Source organism: Zalophus californianus, chromosome Y (assembly GCF_009762305.2).
Source record: "Zalophus californianus isolate mZalCal1 chromosome Y, mZalCal1.pri.v2, whole genome shotgun sequence".
Lineage (NCBI taxonomy): Eukaryota > Metazoa > Chordata > Mammalia > Carnivora > Otariidae > Zalophus > Zalophus californianus.
The window spans coordinates 1,883,183-1,901,517 of NC_045613.1; the positions used below are offsets into that span (position 1 = coordinate 1,883,183).

Sequence of the window (18,335 nt, forward strand, 5' to 3'; positions counted from 1 at the left end):
AAGTTGAGGAGGGGATTGTGATATGGGACAAAACAATGTAACAAGATCTCAACAGTCTCTAAAATATACAATTAAGGCCCACCAAAGAGCACTGGGAGCATGTAAATTTTACAGGGATGCTGAGGTAGAGGGTTTCCTTAGGGTGCCCAATAAAGTATGAGTTATGCAAACAGAAAAGAGCTTAGGGGTGGGTGGACTCTATTCAGTATAGCTTCTAGGATCCAAGTTATTTCCCTAGCAGCAGTAAGAACAAAAAATAACTGTTTCAAAAACAATGTTTCTGTCCATCTGGGACTTTTGCATCATTGGATTGTATATACTTCAAAAATCACTCACCATAATTGCTCTTTTTTCCTGAAGTAGGTTAAATAAAATAAGGCCCTTGTGACCCTTTATACCTAAATATTTCATATGTATACATAAAAAATTGCATATTTCTACATGATCACAATACTATCATCCCTACAAGAGTTAACAATTCTTCTATAACATCCAAGGCTCCCCATCTATATTCAAATGTTGCTATTCATCCCTCCAAATGTCTTTGGTAGCTGATTTGATTCAAGAAGTTTGTAAAATGAGATAATTAGAAGCAAATACCACCCCCAAAGAAACATAAATAAAGATGGAAAATTTTACCTTAATAAAGAACATCTTTTAAAAAATCAGTGGGAACCCTTTACCTGTGTGTATTTTGTTGTTTTTGTGGTTGTTGTTGTTGTTAGTTTAGAGCTTAAAGTAGGGGCAAAATAGAAATCGATTATCTGAAGCAATAATTTTTTTCCCTTCTCCACCTTTTCCTTGCAAATGTTGATTTTCTTGTACCCTCACTGTCAGCTAGGGGCAGTGGTCTACCCACCAGCACAGGTGCTGAAAAACAAAGCAGAGGAGTCTGGGAGTGAGAAGGAGATTTTAAATATTTTTTTTAAAAGACTCAATGTAGTTTTGGGAATATAAAAATGTGTGGAAAGGTTTGAAACAAACAGTCCACCAGCACATACTGAAGAGCAACACTGTGCCAAATGTTTCACATCTATCTTATTTAATGCTCAAGAAGATCCATTAAGAATTTTTCATTATCTCTGTTATATAGATAAGAAAAGTGAAACTCTAAGATAAAGTGCAGTGACGCGCTGAGGTAGCTAGAATAATGCTTCCTCCCCAAGAGGTCTATGAACTAATCCCTGAAACATGTGAATTATTATCTTACATAGCAAAGGGGAATTAAGATTGCACATGGAATGGGGCGCCTGGGTGGCTCAGTCGTTAAGTGTCTGCCTTCGGCTCAGGTCATGATCCCAGGGTCCTGGGATCGAGCCCCGCATCGAGCCCCGCATCGAGCCCCGCATCGAGCCCCGCATCGAGCCCCGCATCGAGCCCCGCATCGAGCCCCGCATCGGGCTCCCCGCTCCGCGGGAAGCCTGCTTCTCCCTCTCCCACTCCCCCTGCTTGTGTTCCCTCTCTCGCTATGTCTCTCTCTGTCAAATAAATAAATAAAATCTTAAAAAAAAAAAATTGCACATGGAAGTAAGCTTCCTAATCATATGACCTGAAAATGTGGAGGTTATCCTAGGGTATACTGGGTAGGCCCAATGCAGTCATAACGATCCCTAGGTGTAGAAGGGGGAGGTAGAAAAAGTAGGAGTGGTATAATAAGAATACAGCCCTATGGCTTTGAAGATGGAGAAAGGCGCCATAAGCCAAGAAATACAGGCAGATAGAAAAGGCAAGATAATGGATTCTCCCCTCAATCCTTGAAAATGAACATAGCCCTAATAACCCATTTCAGGACATCTAATTTTCAGAACTGTAAGAGAATAAATTTGTACTAATTTAAGCTTCAAAACTTGTGGTAATTTTTGGCTTTTAAAATACTATTTTGAATATTTACTTTCAGCCAGTAGATATACCTTTTAAAATGTACTTAAGCTAAATATCAGTATACTTTCCTTAAAGAGGTAATAACTTACAACCAAAGAGAAGACCCACATAAAACAGGGTGACTGGCAGCATAACCACCAAGGGATAAAAAAAGTCACCAGAGGGAAAATGCTATGTAGACAGTCCACACAAAACTGGGAATTCGCTCTGTTGGCTAAAGTTTTTTAATTCAAATACAGTGATCCTTTTTCCAGTTTAAACTGTTAATTCAACACTGTAAAGGTATAATTATTTCATTTTAACAATTCTGAAAATTCTGAAAAGCAGTCAGCCCAAAAACCTTGTAAATATTACATTAAACAGTAGCATCTGAGGTGAAGAACCTAAACAAAATATAAACCACTTCATATACAGAGAGCTGATTCAAATGCTTGATTCCAAAAGTTATCCAAATGGTCAACACTGATTAAAAATATTACGATAAAAGGGATGTGGCTATTCTCCTCGGCCACTTAGCACTTTTTACTTTGAGCAACCATCTCTATCCACAAAAACCACTTTTATCTGCGGTGGTTCCTCAAATTTCAAAAGCCATCACCTGAATAATTTGTTCAAAATGATTGCTGAGCCCACCCAGCAAGTTCTGGTTAAGTAGGTCTACTGGAAAGAAACCCAAGATTTTCCTATTTCTAGCAAATTCCCAGCTGATGTTGGTGCTATTTGGGAACCACATTTTGAAATCCACCTTATATTATATTATATTATATTTATTATATTATATTATATTATGTTGTTATGTTATGTTATGTTATGTTATGTTATATTATATTATATTATATATTATATATATATTATATTATCCCTACCTGAAAATCAATTTCACTTGGGAAGGACAAAGCAATCTTTCCCTTATGAATAATGGAGGCTGGCCATTTCTTTTTTTTTTTTAAGATTTATTATTTATTAGAGAGAGTGAGAGAGAGAGTGGCAGAGAGCATGCATGGGGGTTCATCTCATTCCCCAGTGTGGCACCAGCAACCAAAACACCAACTGCAATGTAGAAAACACTCAGTAAATAGTTGTCAAATGAATAAATAAGCCAGTCAAAAGTGAGACATAGGGCAAGCAACCAAATTTCAATGAGGATGATGATCATATAGGAGGTAATGCTGCCTTAGTCCTATGGGTTTATTAGCTCATTTACATACATACTCACAACTCCAGAAGATAGTTACTATCACTAGCCCAAGCCTGCAGGTGAAGAAGCTTACGTATGAAAAGAAATTTGTCCAACATCACAGGCTAAAAACAGTCGAGCAAGGGATCAGAGCATAGAGACAGTAGCTATGAAAATCTTCCTTTTTTTCCTTTCCTTTCCTCCCCCCTTTCCTTCCCTCCCCTCCCATACCTTCCCCTTCCTCCCTTCCTCTCACTCTCGTTCTACTTCCCTCCCTTCCCCTCCCTTCCTCCCTCCCTCCCTACCCCCCTTCCTTCCTTCCTTCCTCTGTCTCTCAGTCTCTTTCCCTCCCTCCCTTCCCCCTTCATTACTTTCTCTTCCTCTTTCTCTTTCTTCCGCCCCCCCCCCCTCAAGTCTGCAATTTTATTTCTTCTTTGGGGTTAGGGTTGAGGGGAAACAGAGATTTTAACCAAGAAATGAACATTTTTGCTGAAATTGTATCCTGAAGTTTTAAGTAGGTAGCAGAAGTAGGGGAAGAAGTGGGGAATTGGGACCTAAAGTTTCTATCCTGTTTCCATGTCTGTCCCCATGATTTCATGTCCCAAACTAAATTACAATAGGGAAGGGAACCAGTCTACTCTTTATTTTGCTCATTAACGATCTAGAGAGGAGACAGAGAAGAGGGGGCCACTACAAGTTCTCCACAAGGAGGGGCACAAGTCCATTCATCTACTCCCTTTGCCTAAGCTATGATTCCCTAAGACCCCTACCAAAGGGTAGAAGGTTCCTATGTGCCTCCCTATCTTTTCCACAACTTTTCTGTCCAGGTGTTGCTGATGAATGGTGAGGAGGCAAGCGAAGACCAAGGCCACACCCATGACAGCCCCTTGGAATTTCCAGTTACATAATAAGGCAGCATGTCATTAAATTGGGTATTACCCGTAGACATTAGATAATTGAGCCTGGATCCTAACCAGATACTGACTCCAGATTAAAGAGTCAAAGATGTAAAAAAATGTGAGAGAAAGAAATATTACAATCTCCAGCTTACATAAGCATTCAAAATACTGACAAAACATTCATGTAGTGAATGGACCCAGAGGACATTACTAAAGGGTATTTGGGCTTTTCCCAAATTTATATAAGGGGAAACTGGAACCCAAAGGAAAGTAGAGGAAAATAACATTTGTTGAACATCTAAATATATGTTGCATATGTCACCTTACTTCAAGAGAAATCCAGGAAGTTCTTAGGGTAGGAGTCTTATTCCCCAACTCTGCATTCCCAAAATATGGCATTGTTCTGCAGAACTTCCATTTAAGGTGTACATAAAAAAATATTTTTAGGACGCCTGGGTGGCTCATTGGTTAAGCATCTGCCTTTGGCTCAGGTCATGATCCTAGGGTCCTGGGATTCAGTCCCACATCAGGCTCCCTACAGAAACTGCTTCTCCCTCTTCCTCTGCCCCTCATCCCACTAATTCTCTCAATCTCTCTCTCAAATATATAAGTAAAATCTTTTTTAAAAATGAAAAAACCTATTTTTAATTAAATATTCATGGCAAATTACTTTATTATACAATATACAGGCATCACATAGAAGATTAAACTTCACTTTGAAATTCTTTTCGAACTATCATTAGCTAGCACAAGCACTAAGTATTCCATTATCTTTTTTCTCTTTTTAGGAAAACAGCAGGAAATGCTGTCACTCTCCTCAAAGGGATACAAAGGTACTTATTACAACTGTTTAAAAAAATTCCAGTGCCAAGACCACTTCTTACAGTCTCACCACCTTTTGTCACTGCTGCAGACAAGAGTGTTGGATAGGAAGAGGAAAGTGCTGTCAAGACAGACATTTCACAGCAATGAATGAAAAGAAAATGAAAGTGTGCATAGCAGGGAAGTAGGTTTACTTTATACAGGAAAGATAGGTAATATTTTATGTTTGGATTTTGAGCAGTTTTCCACCCCAGTTACTTTCAACTGTTAACATAACAGCCTCAAATAAAATGCGGCGGGTATCTTTTTCAAGCTAAAACATGCAAAATAAAAGAACAAATATTTAAAAAACAGAAAAACTGTTCACTTTTGTGATATGGTGTTTAATTTACCAACAGTAGTTTAATTTAAATTACCAACAGAAATGCAATTTTGACCTAGACCTTTCTCTCAATTCTACAACTCACAAGCATAAAACACTTATTGTTTTTGGTTTTTGGTTATGTACTGAGGAAATACCAAAAAATTAGTATTTTCTATATGTAGTGGTGCAAATTTATTAAAATTTTAAGCTAATGAATTAGAAAGCAAAATCTCATGCTGAATTTTCACATTTACCCAATGATTAATTTAACCCAATGCCTTTAGGAACTCAACTGATCTCTTTGTAGGCTACCACATTTTTCTCTGGCAAAACCTTAGAACATTCCCCATAAATACCACATTCCTTCATCTGTATATTTATAGTACTGTATGTGTCGGGATATAACTGCTTTACTCGAGCATGTGAAAAATGCTTCTATTATACAACCACAGTATTTATAAGTTCCCAGCACTGTTGACATTACAGGGCCTTGAAGAATCCCTATATGAGCCAGCCCTCTGCTCAAATTTCAAGACCTTTTCCCTCTCGGCCTCCATGAAGTGAGGCCATCAAACCCTAAGCACTCATCCTTCTGCTGACATAGTCACTTCCCCAGCTCTCAACATGACTGAGTAACATTGAACTAAAGAGAATGACGTCTTCTGGGTCCCATTTCTCTCCACCGTAAGTCATTGCTTAACTCAAGATCAAAGTTAATGAGAATTAACTTTTATTCTTAACTCAAGAATCAAAGATAATGATAGAAAAACATAGAAACCCTTATCTCAGTGGTTGGTGAATGGATTGGGGTACAAAGTGGCAGATGCCCCCTCTAATAGTGGCCTTTGTCTTTCAACTACATTAATTGCAGTCTGAGTCCACTGGATCCACTGATAAATGCTGTGTGTTTCCACCGCTGGTAATAAACATAAGTCAAGCTCAAATGATGATAAGCAAAGTGGAAAGAGTTAATTCAGTTCATTACCTTGGGTTTCCTGGTTTGGAGGGCTCTGGAGACATCTTGGGGGAAGATACAGGGAAGGGTGACCTGGCAAGAACTTCCTCATACTGGCTTTACTACACCAGAAACAAGGGTAGTGAGAGGACAGCACCTCTCTCCACAGCGAAGTCCTGGGAGTCCACTAGTCAGTTTCATCAGACCTGCCATCAACATGGCCCCTCAGACTTACTCCCCTCCTTGTTGAAACAGAGATTTACAATGTTGGGAGAGAGGAATGGTGTGATAAGGCAGCAGAGTGTTCCTATTGTCTGCACATAAGAATCACCTGGGGAAGTTCTCATGGTTTCACACCAGATTGCTTATGGTGGGCATATGAGAACTACAGAGAATTTCTTTTTCCAAAAGCAAAAGACTTCTTTTCCATCCTCCTGAGAGTCTGCTATGGCCCAACATATTGTGCTATGCCTTCAGTGGTTTTCTAGGCCAGATACATTATTGGGACATTATCCAAAAGGAGCATACACACTTCTCAGATGTGGCTATGCAAACAAATTACCTGGGGGCTTTGTTAAAAGGCAGATTCTGATGCCAAAAGTCTGGGTTGGAGCCTGAGATTCTGGATTTCCAATAAACTCTGAGGTGATGGTGATGCTATTGGTCTCAGGACCACATTTGGAGAAGCAAGGACCTCGATAGTGGTTCTGAACATAGATGCACATTGGAATTATCTAGAGATTTAAATACTACTGATGCCTGGCCCCACTGCAGATAAATGGAACCCAATGCATGGATGTGGCCCAGACATTAATTCCCTGAGAATAATATCAGAAAAATAGTGCTTAGCCACAAACTCTCCATCCTATAGTTCCTCCAGTAGCAGAGGCTAGAAGACAGAAGATATTAGATATGTATGTATGGATAATGGCCAATTTACGATCCTAGTGATGTCCTACATATATATTAGTAGTAGAACCATCCATTTAGGGCACCTGGGTGGCTCAGTTGGTTAAGCGACTATCTTCGGCTCAGGTCATGATCCTGGAGTCCCGGGATCGAGTCCCGCATCGGGCTCCCTGCTCAGCGGGGAGTCTGCTTCTCCCTCTGACCCTCTTCCCTCTCGTGCTCTCTATCTCTCATTCTCTCTCTCTCAAATTAATAAATAAAATCTTAAAAAAAAAAAAGAACCATCCATTTAGGCAATATTTGTGTCTACTAAATCCTAGGAAAACTGTTCTGGGCATTGGGGATATGGTTGAGAACATAATGGATGTGGTCTGTATCCTCATGAAACTGAAAGTCTAGTGTGGCATTATTCAAATAATCACACAAATCCTCATGATTTTAAGGCATAACAAGTGCTAGAAATGAAAAGCTCTGAGTATAATGAGAACATGAAACATGATAGTGGTTTCACATTAAAGAACTGGGCAACACATGGTTTCTTTATTATCCAACCAATGATCATGGAATCATATAATTTAACTTAAAGTGACTTGGGGAGCTTATACTTCTATACCCTGATTTTAAAGAGAAGGAAGAGTGCTTTCAAAATCTTTACAACAGTATTATCCTGTAAAATGGAATTACACATGAAAGAAAAGCTGCTAGCCACATGCTTTTACTTAATTATTCCCAATAGTCATTGAAAAAAGAGGTAAGCTAGCCTCTTCAGTCATTGAAGGACAGGAATTAAATAAGTTACACCAAGATTCTCACCCTCAGCACTATTAACATTTGGGGATGGAAAATTCTGTGGTTGGGGCTCTTTTATGCATTGTAAGATGCTGAATTATACTGATGGGCTCTACCCACTAAGTACCAGTAGCCCACTCCCCAGTTGTGACAAATCAAAATTTCTCCTGACATTGCCAAATATCTCTTGGGGTTCAAGGTCACCCCAGTTGAGAACAACTGACTTAGAAGGATGCTTTCTTCAAGTGAAAATATTTGCCTTGTTTAAATTAGGACCTGATAGCACCATGGAAAACTGAATACTTTTAGATAAGGAGTTTGAGAAATAGCAGATACAGGAACCTTCCCTGAACACAGCTCACAAGAAGGTGCTTATCTTATTACCCAGAAGAAGGGAGCATCCTTGTCTCCAAAGATGGAGGTATACAGGTAGGAAACTGAAGACATAGCCCTTGTTAAGTTTTCCCTCACTCTACATACTTACTTAGCTCATACCATTTTGTCCTATTACGTTTTTTGATGACTTGCAGTGGAAATTCAAACCTAGCATAAAAATGCTCAGGTTTTACCATTTCTTCAGTTCTTCTTTTCTTTATGAAGGTTGATTTGTCACATAAAACATCAAATAAAGCTGCATGCTTTTTTCTTGTTAATCTCTCCTTGTTCCAATTGAGAACTTAAAAGGACAGAGAAAGGCCGAGGCCGGGTCACCTTTACCGGGCGGGGCAGGCAGGGGCTCGGCTCTGGCAACCGCGCTGCGATGTGGTTCGAGATCCTGCCTGGGATCGGGGTCATGGCCGTGTGCCTGGTCATCCCCGGCATAGCCACGGCGTACATCCACAGGTTCAGTAACGGGGGCAAGGAAAAAAGGGTTGCCTATTATCCATATCAATGGAGTTTGATGCAAAGAGATAGGCGAGTCTCTGGAGTTAATCGTTACTATGTGTCAAAGGGTTTGGAGAATATCGATTAAGGAAGCATTTTCCTGATTGATGAAAAATAACTCAGTCATACTCATCTACCCCTTCTAGAAGGTTATGCAGTGTATTAATGTAGTGCATAATAAAAACAACCAAAAAGTAAAAAAAAAAAAAAAAAAAAAAAAAAAAGGACCGAGAAAAAGATATTTTCCCTTTCCTATACACCAAAAAGGAGGATTTATCCTCCCTTTCAAAAAGATAAATCTGCTGTGGCCTCTCCATAATAGTACATATTGAAACCATCTGTGGAGGGGCACGTGGTGGCTTAGTTGGTTAAGTGTCTGACTTTGGCTCAGGTCATGATCTCAGGGTTCCGGTATTGAGCCCTGCTGCTCTCCCTGCCCCGCCCCCCTGCATAAACATGTGCTCTCTCTCTCCTCAAATAAATAAAGTTTTAAAAAAAAATCTAGGGAGCCTTTAAAATACCTATGTCCAAAAACCATATGATGTTATTCCTATATGGAATTTAGGAAACAAAACAGATGAACATAGGAGAAGGAAAGGAAAAATAAAATAAAATAAAAACAGAGAGGGAGACAAACCATAAGAGACTCTTAACTCTAGGAAACAAACTGAGTGTTGCTGGAGGGGAGGTGGGTGGGGGGATGGGGTAATTTGGTGATGGACATTAAGGAGGGCACTTGATGTAATGAGCACTAGGTGTTATATGCAATTGGTGAATCACTGAATGCTATCTCTGAAACTAATGATACACTCTATGTCAGCTAATTGAATTTAAATAATAATAATAAAAAAATATCCATGTCCAGTCTACATTCCAGACCAGTTAAACTTCAGGATATCTGGGCATGGGTCCCAGGTTGGAGTATTATTGTCAAAGGATCCTAAGCTATCCCAACATATCACAAGGTGAGAAACCACTGATCTAGTAAGTGCTATTTAATCATGGTGTGTGGATCAAGTGCAAAATCATTCCTGGGTGCTTGGAAAAAATATAGTCTTGGGCACCACTCCAGACCTAGTGCATCAAAAATCTGCTTTTTAGCCAGATCCTTACTAGCGATTCAAAGGTATATTATGATGGTGGTACTAATATACTAATTCATAAAAAATAGTAGCTTGACTTGTGACTAGTTATAATAATCTTTTTTTTCCAACTGCACAAAGCAATTCACATACAACAAACAAAAAATCCTTGCAAATGATAATTTTGAAAGAGGTGCTTGTCAAGTTCCCTCTTCTAAGCCCAAGAGACCATGTTTCCACAGATGGAGACACTAAGAGACTAATGTGGCATGTCTGCCATTGTGGACATTTGTCTGAGCTTGCAGTTCCCCAGAGGGGGCCGGACACACTGCTCTCTACTCTGTGGGTGCTTAATAAATATTTGTTGGCTGGCTGACCAGCCTAGATGTGAGAACAAGTGTGTTTCTCTCGGAGTTGGAGGGAAATTTATCCACCTAACCATTTTCTATGGCTTGAGGCAAGCAATCTTAAGTCTGCTGGTCCCTAGGTTCCAGAAATCAGTGGGACTGGAGGAATAGATGGCAAGGGGAAGATCAAAACAGCAAGAGATAAAGCAAGAGCCTGCATGCAGAGGGCACAGAATACGTTATTGTGCTCATGGCATGAAATATGCAAAACAAAAGCATGGTGTTCCCTGCATAATGAATTCACTTCTGGCTGCCAAAGTAGGAACCACAGAACAATGAACAGTTTGAGGGACCTCTGTTTTCACACTGCAGCCTAGTGAATGTCCACAGCCAGAAAATTGTGCCTACCGTGTGCTGGGCATTTTTCTTTCTGCGCTGTTTTCTAAGGGAAGATCAGAGAAACCTTCCTTCACCTGAGGTTTCTCATATTGCTTTGAACCTCCTGTCTGGTATGGTCCTTAGGTATGACAGGATTTCTTTTTCCGGAAACCATTCTATTAAGAAAAAACAAGTATTTAAAAAGCAGCAGTTGTGTGGTTAGCTGAATACTGACATACCAAAAGGACTTCGTGAACCTTCTTTCCAACTAAACCATCTCATAGGCACGGTTTAAGCACAGTCATTCTGGTTTTAAGTATTAAGTCATTATTTGTTAATTAACTTGAGCAGTCACTATCCACCAAATATAAATTTTGACAAGTACTAAATTACATCGTTATAATACAATGCACGCTACCAATTTGTGTATATGTTTATGTGCCAAGTGGCCTATCAAAACTGTTCTCAAGTAGCATTTTGAGAAGTCCAGGAATACTTACATCTTCACAAAAGGTGCTCTCAGTTAATTAAATAATGCTTGCTTGGTAAACACAGGATGAATTTTCATATCAGAACTCTATCAGTAATATTGGGGATATTGGTGATACTGCCTTTCCTTAGCTCACTTTCCTCATTTTAATATTGGATTGTTGGATGGTGTTATGGACTGAATTGTCTTACTCCAAAATTTCTATGTGAGGTCCTAATCCCACATCCCTCAGAATGTATCCTAATTTGTGTCCTATAGGGTCCCTAAAGAGGTGTCCAATATCTTTATAAAAAGGAAAAATTTGGAGGCAGGCACATAGTCACCATGTGAAGATGAAGGTGGAGATCAGGGTGATGCTTCATACAAGCCAAGGAATGACAAAAATTTGTGTGAAACCAGCAGAAGCTGCAACACCTTGATCTCCGACCTCCCTTCTGTTAATGCAGCCCTAGAAAACTAATGCAGATGGTACCTGGGTCACATGATTTCTGGATTGACAATCAGCTCAAAGATGCCAGGGCTCCTGCAGCTGTAATAAGGAAATTCCTTATGAACACACAAAAATAACACTTATATACTTCTCAAATACCTTTTTCTTTCCTAACTCAAATAAAAATTAAAAAAAAGAATCTTAATCATCCAATTTTCTTGATGCCACTGGCCCTCTTTGGTGACTTTGCTCTCTCCTGTTTTACAGAGGCTTGAGGTTCTGCAATCTTCCATGGAGTAACAATTGAGGCACATTTTCCTGAGGTTTCCATCCACAAAAAAATGGTGCTGAATATAGCAGCTAATGAATTTTTGAAAGTAAACAGTTTGCCATTTTTTTCAACAATCTCCATAATTGTTTGGTCATATATATCTCTAATAGTTAGAAGACTATATATTCCTGTTACATGTAAACTTAGGTACACATTATATTTTTAATGTATTAGATAAATCTGTATTAAATATAAGTAAAATATGATTTCGTAATTATTGAAGAGATAATATTCTTCCTATGCTAAATGAACTACCTTGTCCATACAATTTTGGTGAACACAGCTATATTTTCCCACATTCTATTCAAGCACATAACACTAAATAAAAATAATAAGAGAGAAAGAGAAAATATGAGTCTGTTCTCTGATTTGTGGACCACAAAATGGAAATATGTTTCCTTTTTCCTTATAGCACTTTGCTGTATGGTATGATACCTCCTTATTAACAGTAGAATGTAAGAGGTTCACACTCCCACCTTTAATTATTTCAAAGTCTCAGTGCTAAAGCAGAAGGCCAAGGATATGCTTAAGGACAAGATTTTCCTGAGGTCAAAAGAATGCACTAAATTTTCTAAGAAGGCAGAAAGAAGTTCCAAGAACCACCTTCTACAGTTAGGAAATATGTTTTGTCTTCCATCCTATGCATAAAATGAAATAATTATTAAATGCACACACGCATTAGGCTATGGTTAATTAAACATCTTAATTAGATCAAATTTAGCAAGTAACATCATTGCTCTGAAAGTGCTTAAAGCCTCATGAATGAAACAGACATGTACCTAAGTAATTGTAAAACCATGTAATCCAATAGGTAAGAGAGGGACATCCTAAGCAGAATGGTACCTCAAAGAGGAGAATATGAAATTCCCTATAGATGGGGGAAAAAGGGTACAGAGAAGGGAATTAGTTGGGCAGATAAGATGAGGAAAGGAGGAAGAACAGAATATGCAAAGGTGTAGCAGTAATCATTGCAAGTTTGGAGAGTCATAAAGAGTTGGCATGGTAGTAGCAAAAGTTATATGTGGGAATACAACAGAAAAGGGTGTTAGAAAAGTAGGTTTAAGCCAGGCACAGCTTGTTTATAAGTACATCTATGTTCCTTTTCTCAATTATTAAACATATTTCTAACATGTTTGAAAACTAATTTTGTTTCAGAAGCTAAGGGAATTAAGTTTTAAAAGAGTTTTGAAAACATCCTGCTTCATCCATATGTCGCAAGTCATAGAATTGCATGACATAGATCCAGGGCAGGATAAGATTGAATGACTCCAGCGGTGAGAGTGATGAAAGTGCATTATTTGTATCATCTTCATATTTTCAAATGTGAAAGGAAAACACATACAGGTAGACTTCAGTGGGTATTCAGTATATTGTGCAGCACCCAGGACAGTATCTCAAGACTATCAGCAACTCAAGGCTTTGGCAGCAGTGTTTATATGCCCTTGTTTAAAGTGGGCACTTAGATTTGTTCTTAATCTAGAATTTCTCCACAAGAAATTTTACTGTGGTTTTATGGAAGAATATATAATTAAACTTCAAAGAATTATACTCTGGATTACTAAATTAGGGGTAAGCAACTTCTTCCAGGAAAGAGCCACACAAATATTTTAGATGTCTCAGGTCACTTATGCTCTCCATTTCAGCTATTTAATTCTTACTGTACTTGAAAAATAGCCATTGGCTGTATGTGAACTAGAGGCATAATCATGTCCTAATAAAACTTAACCTATACACATTAAAATTTGAATTTTATATAATGTCCATGTAAAAATTGTTCTTAGCTCATGTGCCATTGAAAAATTAGTCAGTTTGGCATGGTCATAGTTTGTTGTAGACAGATCTAGAGAACCACTTTAAACCCAAATTATGCAACTGACTGAATTAGCACAACTTGAGTTGTGCTATCATAATTTATATTGATCTAACAGTTTATCAATGCTGCATTTCTCAAAAAAAGATTAGAATTTCATTTTAAAAAATAATTATTCTAGTTTCTGAAATAATGAGATTTCTCTACTAGTTGAAATTGAGTAAAATTTTACTGCTACACTAAAACAGCATAGTAGACATACTAAACCCACAACAACCAACATTCTTCCTGTCAAATACTGGCTTCTAATTTTTCTCCGAAAACACATTATTAAAGTTAACAATTTATATATAATGTACCAGTTTGAATGCCACTGCTTTCCCCTCTCTGTGTTTGAGGGACAAAGCTACCATTTATAGGATAAAAAGAAATACTTTTAAACAATACCTATTTCCTAGAAACTCAACTATGTCATTTTAAGGCAGCTTGATATTACTTTAAACAGTAGACTTAAATAGTGTAATATCATCTCCAATAGAAAGAAAATTGGTTCTTGGAGACAGAAGTAATCTTACAAAAGAGTTAGTACCAATATATACATAATATGTATACATAGTATATATACAAGCACCAATATATACAAAGTATACAAAGAGACAGACAATATATCTGAGCTATTAATATTTCAGCAGGGGGGAACAATTTGAAAAATATCAAAAACTCTGGTGAGAGAGAGAGGGTTGATTATAATTATTTTTGAAAAGTGATAAATACTGATAAAGTAATAAATATCATTATAGAGTCCAATGCAATTTTGGAAGATGGGTTATCTAGAAACAACTCATACAAACTTATTAGTACCATATTTGTGTCAAAAGATAGAAATAGGCAAGAATGGAGTAGGAAGGAAGAAGCAATGGGGAGAGACAATAGCCTTGGAGTCACACTGTTAGGGAGGCAAGGAGGACTCCTCATTTGAGATCTCAACTGAGTCATTAAGAGCTACAAGAATTCTTTGGGCAATTTTCACTATGTCTCTGAGCCTAAACTCCATATTACCTGAGCAAGCTGTCATGAGGTTAAATGTAATGACTGGGAGGCATCAAACATCATTATCTTCAGCTGTAAGATATTTAAATGTCATTATTTACTTTCTTTGGCAAATAAAGCTATTCACCTTGTTTGGATTCAGACTAAATCATAAATAGAATTTTTATCACAGTTTTACCTCCAAGAGAATTTTATTAAGGATGGCCTTGGTCTTAGCCTCTGTCTAGGAGGTCACCTCTTGTCCCATCACTGGCCACAGTGACTATGCAAGATGTAAAGTCCTTTCATATCATGCCCTGAACATTTCCATTCCTTCTTCTCACGAAGGATTTCAAGGCATGTTTGGATTGCCCCTGTCGACCTTAGAATAAGGATTTACACTGGGCTACTTCAAATACCCATATATCAACCAGCCAGGGCAAATAGTACCTGCCAATTACCTGAACATTTGCACCAGGCACCACACCATGCCTTTCTTTTCAGTGCCAATGTTTACTTGGTTTTCACAACATTCTATCAGGTAAGTAGAATGTCCAATTACAATGAGGGAATTAAAGCTGAGAGAAAATAAATAGCGGCATTTGTCCGGCAGGCAGTTAGAATAGAAATGTGAGCCTCTGACCCCTAGGCTTGTGTGCATTATCATTTTGCCATGCAGGCCCTTGGGTCTTCCCCAGCGCAGGGCCAGGCTCCGGGCAGGGAGTCTCTGGCGTGGTCAGGAAGGAACAAGGTCACCATCATTTAACTGCACATTACTCTGTGTAGGGTTCTCCAAGGGCTGGGAGAAGTGGTTCCCTCCCAAAACGCATCAGGGACCCATTGGATCTCCGAGGGGACTGTCTCGCTAGGGCCAGGTCATAAACAAACAAATGAATACAGCCCAACCACGAGGCGGAGCCGGACATGAGTGTCTGTGCCTGAAGTGTCTGAAGGCTGGGCGGGCCACGGATGTGGGAAGAACTGAGCATCTGGGGCAGAGCAGGAGACAAGCGCCCCGCAGTGGCTGGGAGCAGAGGGACGACGTCAGCTGACGAGCGGGGTTCTGAGCACAGCAGCGGGACCGAGCCGCTGTCCCCTTGGCCCTCGACTCGACCCTCTGGACACCCTTCGCAGAATAATGTGCTGACTGCATGAAATAAAACACAGAGGATTTGGAAGAAAACGAACTGAAGTGCATCTATCAAAATTTAAAATTTTGAAATATATATAAAATTTACGTAATCACATCTAACGTAATTGTATATGCCTCTGTAGTAAGCATGTCCTTTATTAATGCTGGGGAGGGCGTAATATATGATTTCAACGGAGTGATGGCTGTTACAGTATTTTGAGATCTTTGCCACAACTATAATGAAATATGAATAGGTCTGTGATATCTATTACACTTTTGGTATACAGTTTTAATATTTTCCTGCAGTAAATCACGGTACTGATACAGTGACTGTGGTTTGTTGCCCAACTCATAAGAGAACAAATGATAAATTTCAGTTAGACTTAATGAAAATACATGTGTGTTTTTTTCCTACCTCAATTCCTCCTCAGTTTAATCCCTATAAATCTCTAGAAGTGTGTGGACGCATTTAGAAGAACTTGCTCTACAGCACACATTACTAAACACAGATTTTTGTAAATAGAATTATATTGGAACATAGCTACCTCCACTACTTCATGCTATACTTGTGGTTGCTTTTCTACTGTAAAGGCAGAAATAAGTAGTTCCAATTGATATTTACTATCTGCCTCTTTACAGAAACAATGTGCAGACCCCTTTGTTATATTAAGCAGAATTTAAAGCCTCTCAATTTCTAGGGACCAGCTGAGATTCAGGTTGCACACTGTAGGAGTAGTACAAAGAGCTGAAGATTCAGCGCACATCCTTAAGGCTTGACCAGGCAAGCAGCTATTACTTACCTCATCCATCCTCAAGGCCTCCCAAATTCTCTAAAACTTAAGAAACCACAAGCTCACTGTAGAAGCTTATCTCTGGGTGGGAAATAGTGTGAAGCCAGAGTAGGCTTCCTACAATTCAGGAATACTTCTGCCTTTAAGAAAAATCAAATTATGTGATGCTCCAAGGCTGTGCTATGACCTTAGTAGAGTACATCATACTGTGCTCAAATGTGACTCTATGACGAGTTCATTTTAGTTCCTTATAATTTCATAAGCTTAGTTGCTGACTTGTACTACTTCCAAAGTACAGGCAAGACTTGAACAATACAGGTTTGAACAGCACAGGTCCACCTATTTGCACATTTTTTCAACTACAGTGCTGTAACTATATTTCTCTACCTTGCGATTTTCTTAATAACATTTTTCCATAGTTTAGTAATATTGTGACATATATATAATATATATGTATACATATAACATACAAATATGTGTTAAACAACTATTTATATTAAATTGGTAAGTCTTCTAGTCAATGGTAGGCTATTGGTAGTTAAATTTTTGGGTAGTTAAGTTATACATGAATTTTTGAATGTGTGGGTGTTCGGTGCACTTAATCCCTGTGTTGTTCAAGGATCAACTGTATTATGACAAAATACCTTTCAGATTGAGGCACATTGTAAAATGCAGAACTCACTTATGGTTTTAAGAAATGTGATAATGTAAATATTGTATATGCATAAGACATCTGTTCAATGTGGAAATATGCATCTCCAAGAAACAGTTTTCTAGTTCAGCTAACTTTTCCATGTTCTAAGGGTAATTCTGATTTTTCAGATCACCCATAGATGCAATTTGCTTTCAATCTGAAACAGATCATGGTTTTGTAATGACACCTGCCCTCACAGTTTTTTTTAAAGATTTTATTTATTTATTTGACAGAGATAGTGAAAGAGGGAACACAAGCAGTGGGAGTGGGAGAGGGAAAAGCAGGCTTCGGGCCGAGCAGGGAACCCAATGAGGGGCTCGATCCCAGGACCCTGGGATCATAACCTGAGCCGAATTCAGATGCTTAACAACTGAGCCACCCAGGTGCCCCTGCCCTCACAGTTTTATGCCACACATAGATATCATGCTGTTGCAAGCTTAAAAGTCCATTTGATCTCGGATGTTCTATTTGTCCTGAATCAGCTGTATCTCACTGTCATGAAATTATGGGATTAAAACAAAAACTCCAAATCCACACAGGTGTTGAACTTTAAAAAAGAGTTCAGAATTTTAAAATTGAAGTAAGGACTGCTGATACAAGAGTCAACTATGTCTTAAATTAATTCCATATATGTGCTAATTGGTAAACTTCAAACACATGCTTATTTCATTTCCTGCTAAATAACAGCTATAAACTTTCAAAAATTTAAGTTGTTGAATATAAAGCGAGAAGTTTCTCTTGATAATTTGAGCATCTGCTATGGCAGAATTGTTTTTCTTCATCCTCTTTCACCAGGTTTACTCATAGCTACTTTTGTTTTTTGTTTTTGGGCCTTCTACTTCCCCTCCTCTAACGAGCTACAAAGTTGAGGGTTGGGAGGACATGCTGAAGCACAAAGCAGTGCTTGTTAAATATTTGAATTAATGTGGGCTGATAGCCAAATTGAATTCTAAAGACCCATTTTGGAGACTAAGGAGTAAAATGGAATCTATTATAGGTCTTGCTGTTTCTAGGACATGATGTCCCCATTTAGCTGGGGGGGGGGGGGAGAAGATTAATTTGATTGCACTGACCACTGTGTTTTAAAAATTTGACACAAATTAAAAGTCAACAGTTACTTTCCCATAGAAATAAACTATA

At 38.5% G+C, this 18,335-nt stretch overlaps 1 protein-coding gene across 1 annotated transcript; it reads left to right on the top strand.

The window, feature by feature from the left end:
• Positions 1-8,497: 8,497 nt before the first annotated feature.
• LOC118356633 (NADH dehydrogenase [ubiquinone] 1 alpha subcomplex subunit 1) lies at positions 8,498-8,905 on the top strand. The gene has a single exon (XM_035725931.1). It carries the CDS (start codon positions 8,557-8,559, stop codon positions 8,767-8,769), a length of 213 nt encoding a protein of 70 aa, XP_035581824.1. The 5' UTR covers positions 8,498-8,556; the 3' UTR covers positions 8,770-8,905.
• The last annotated feature ends 9,430 nt before the right edge of the window (positions 8,906-18,335 follow it).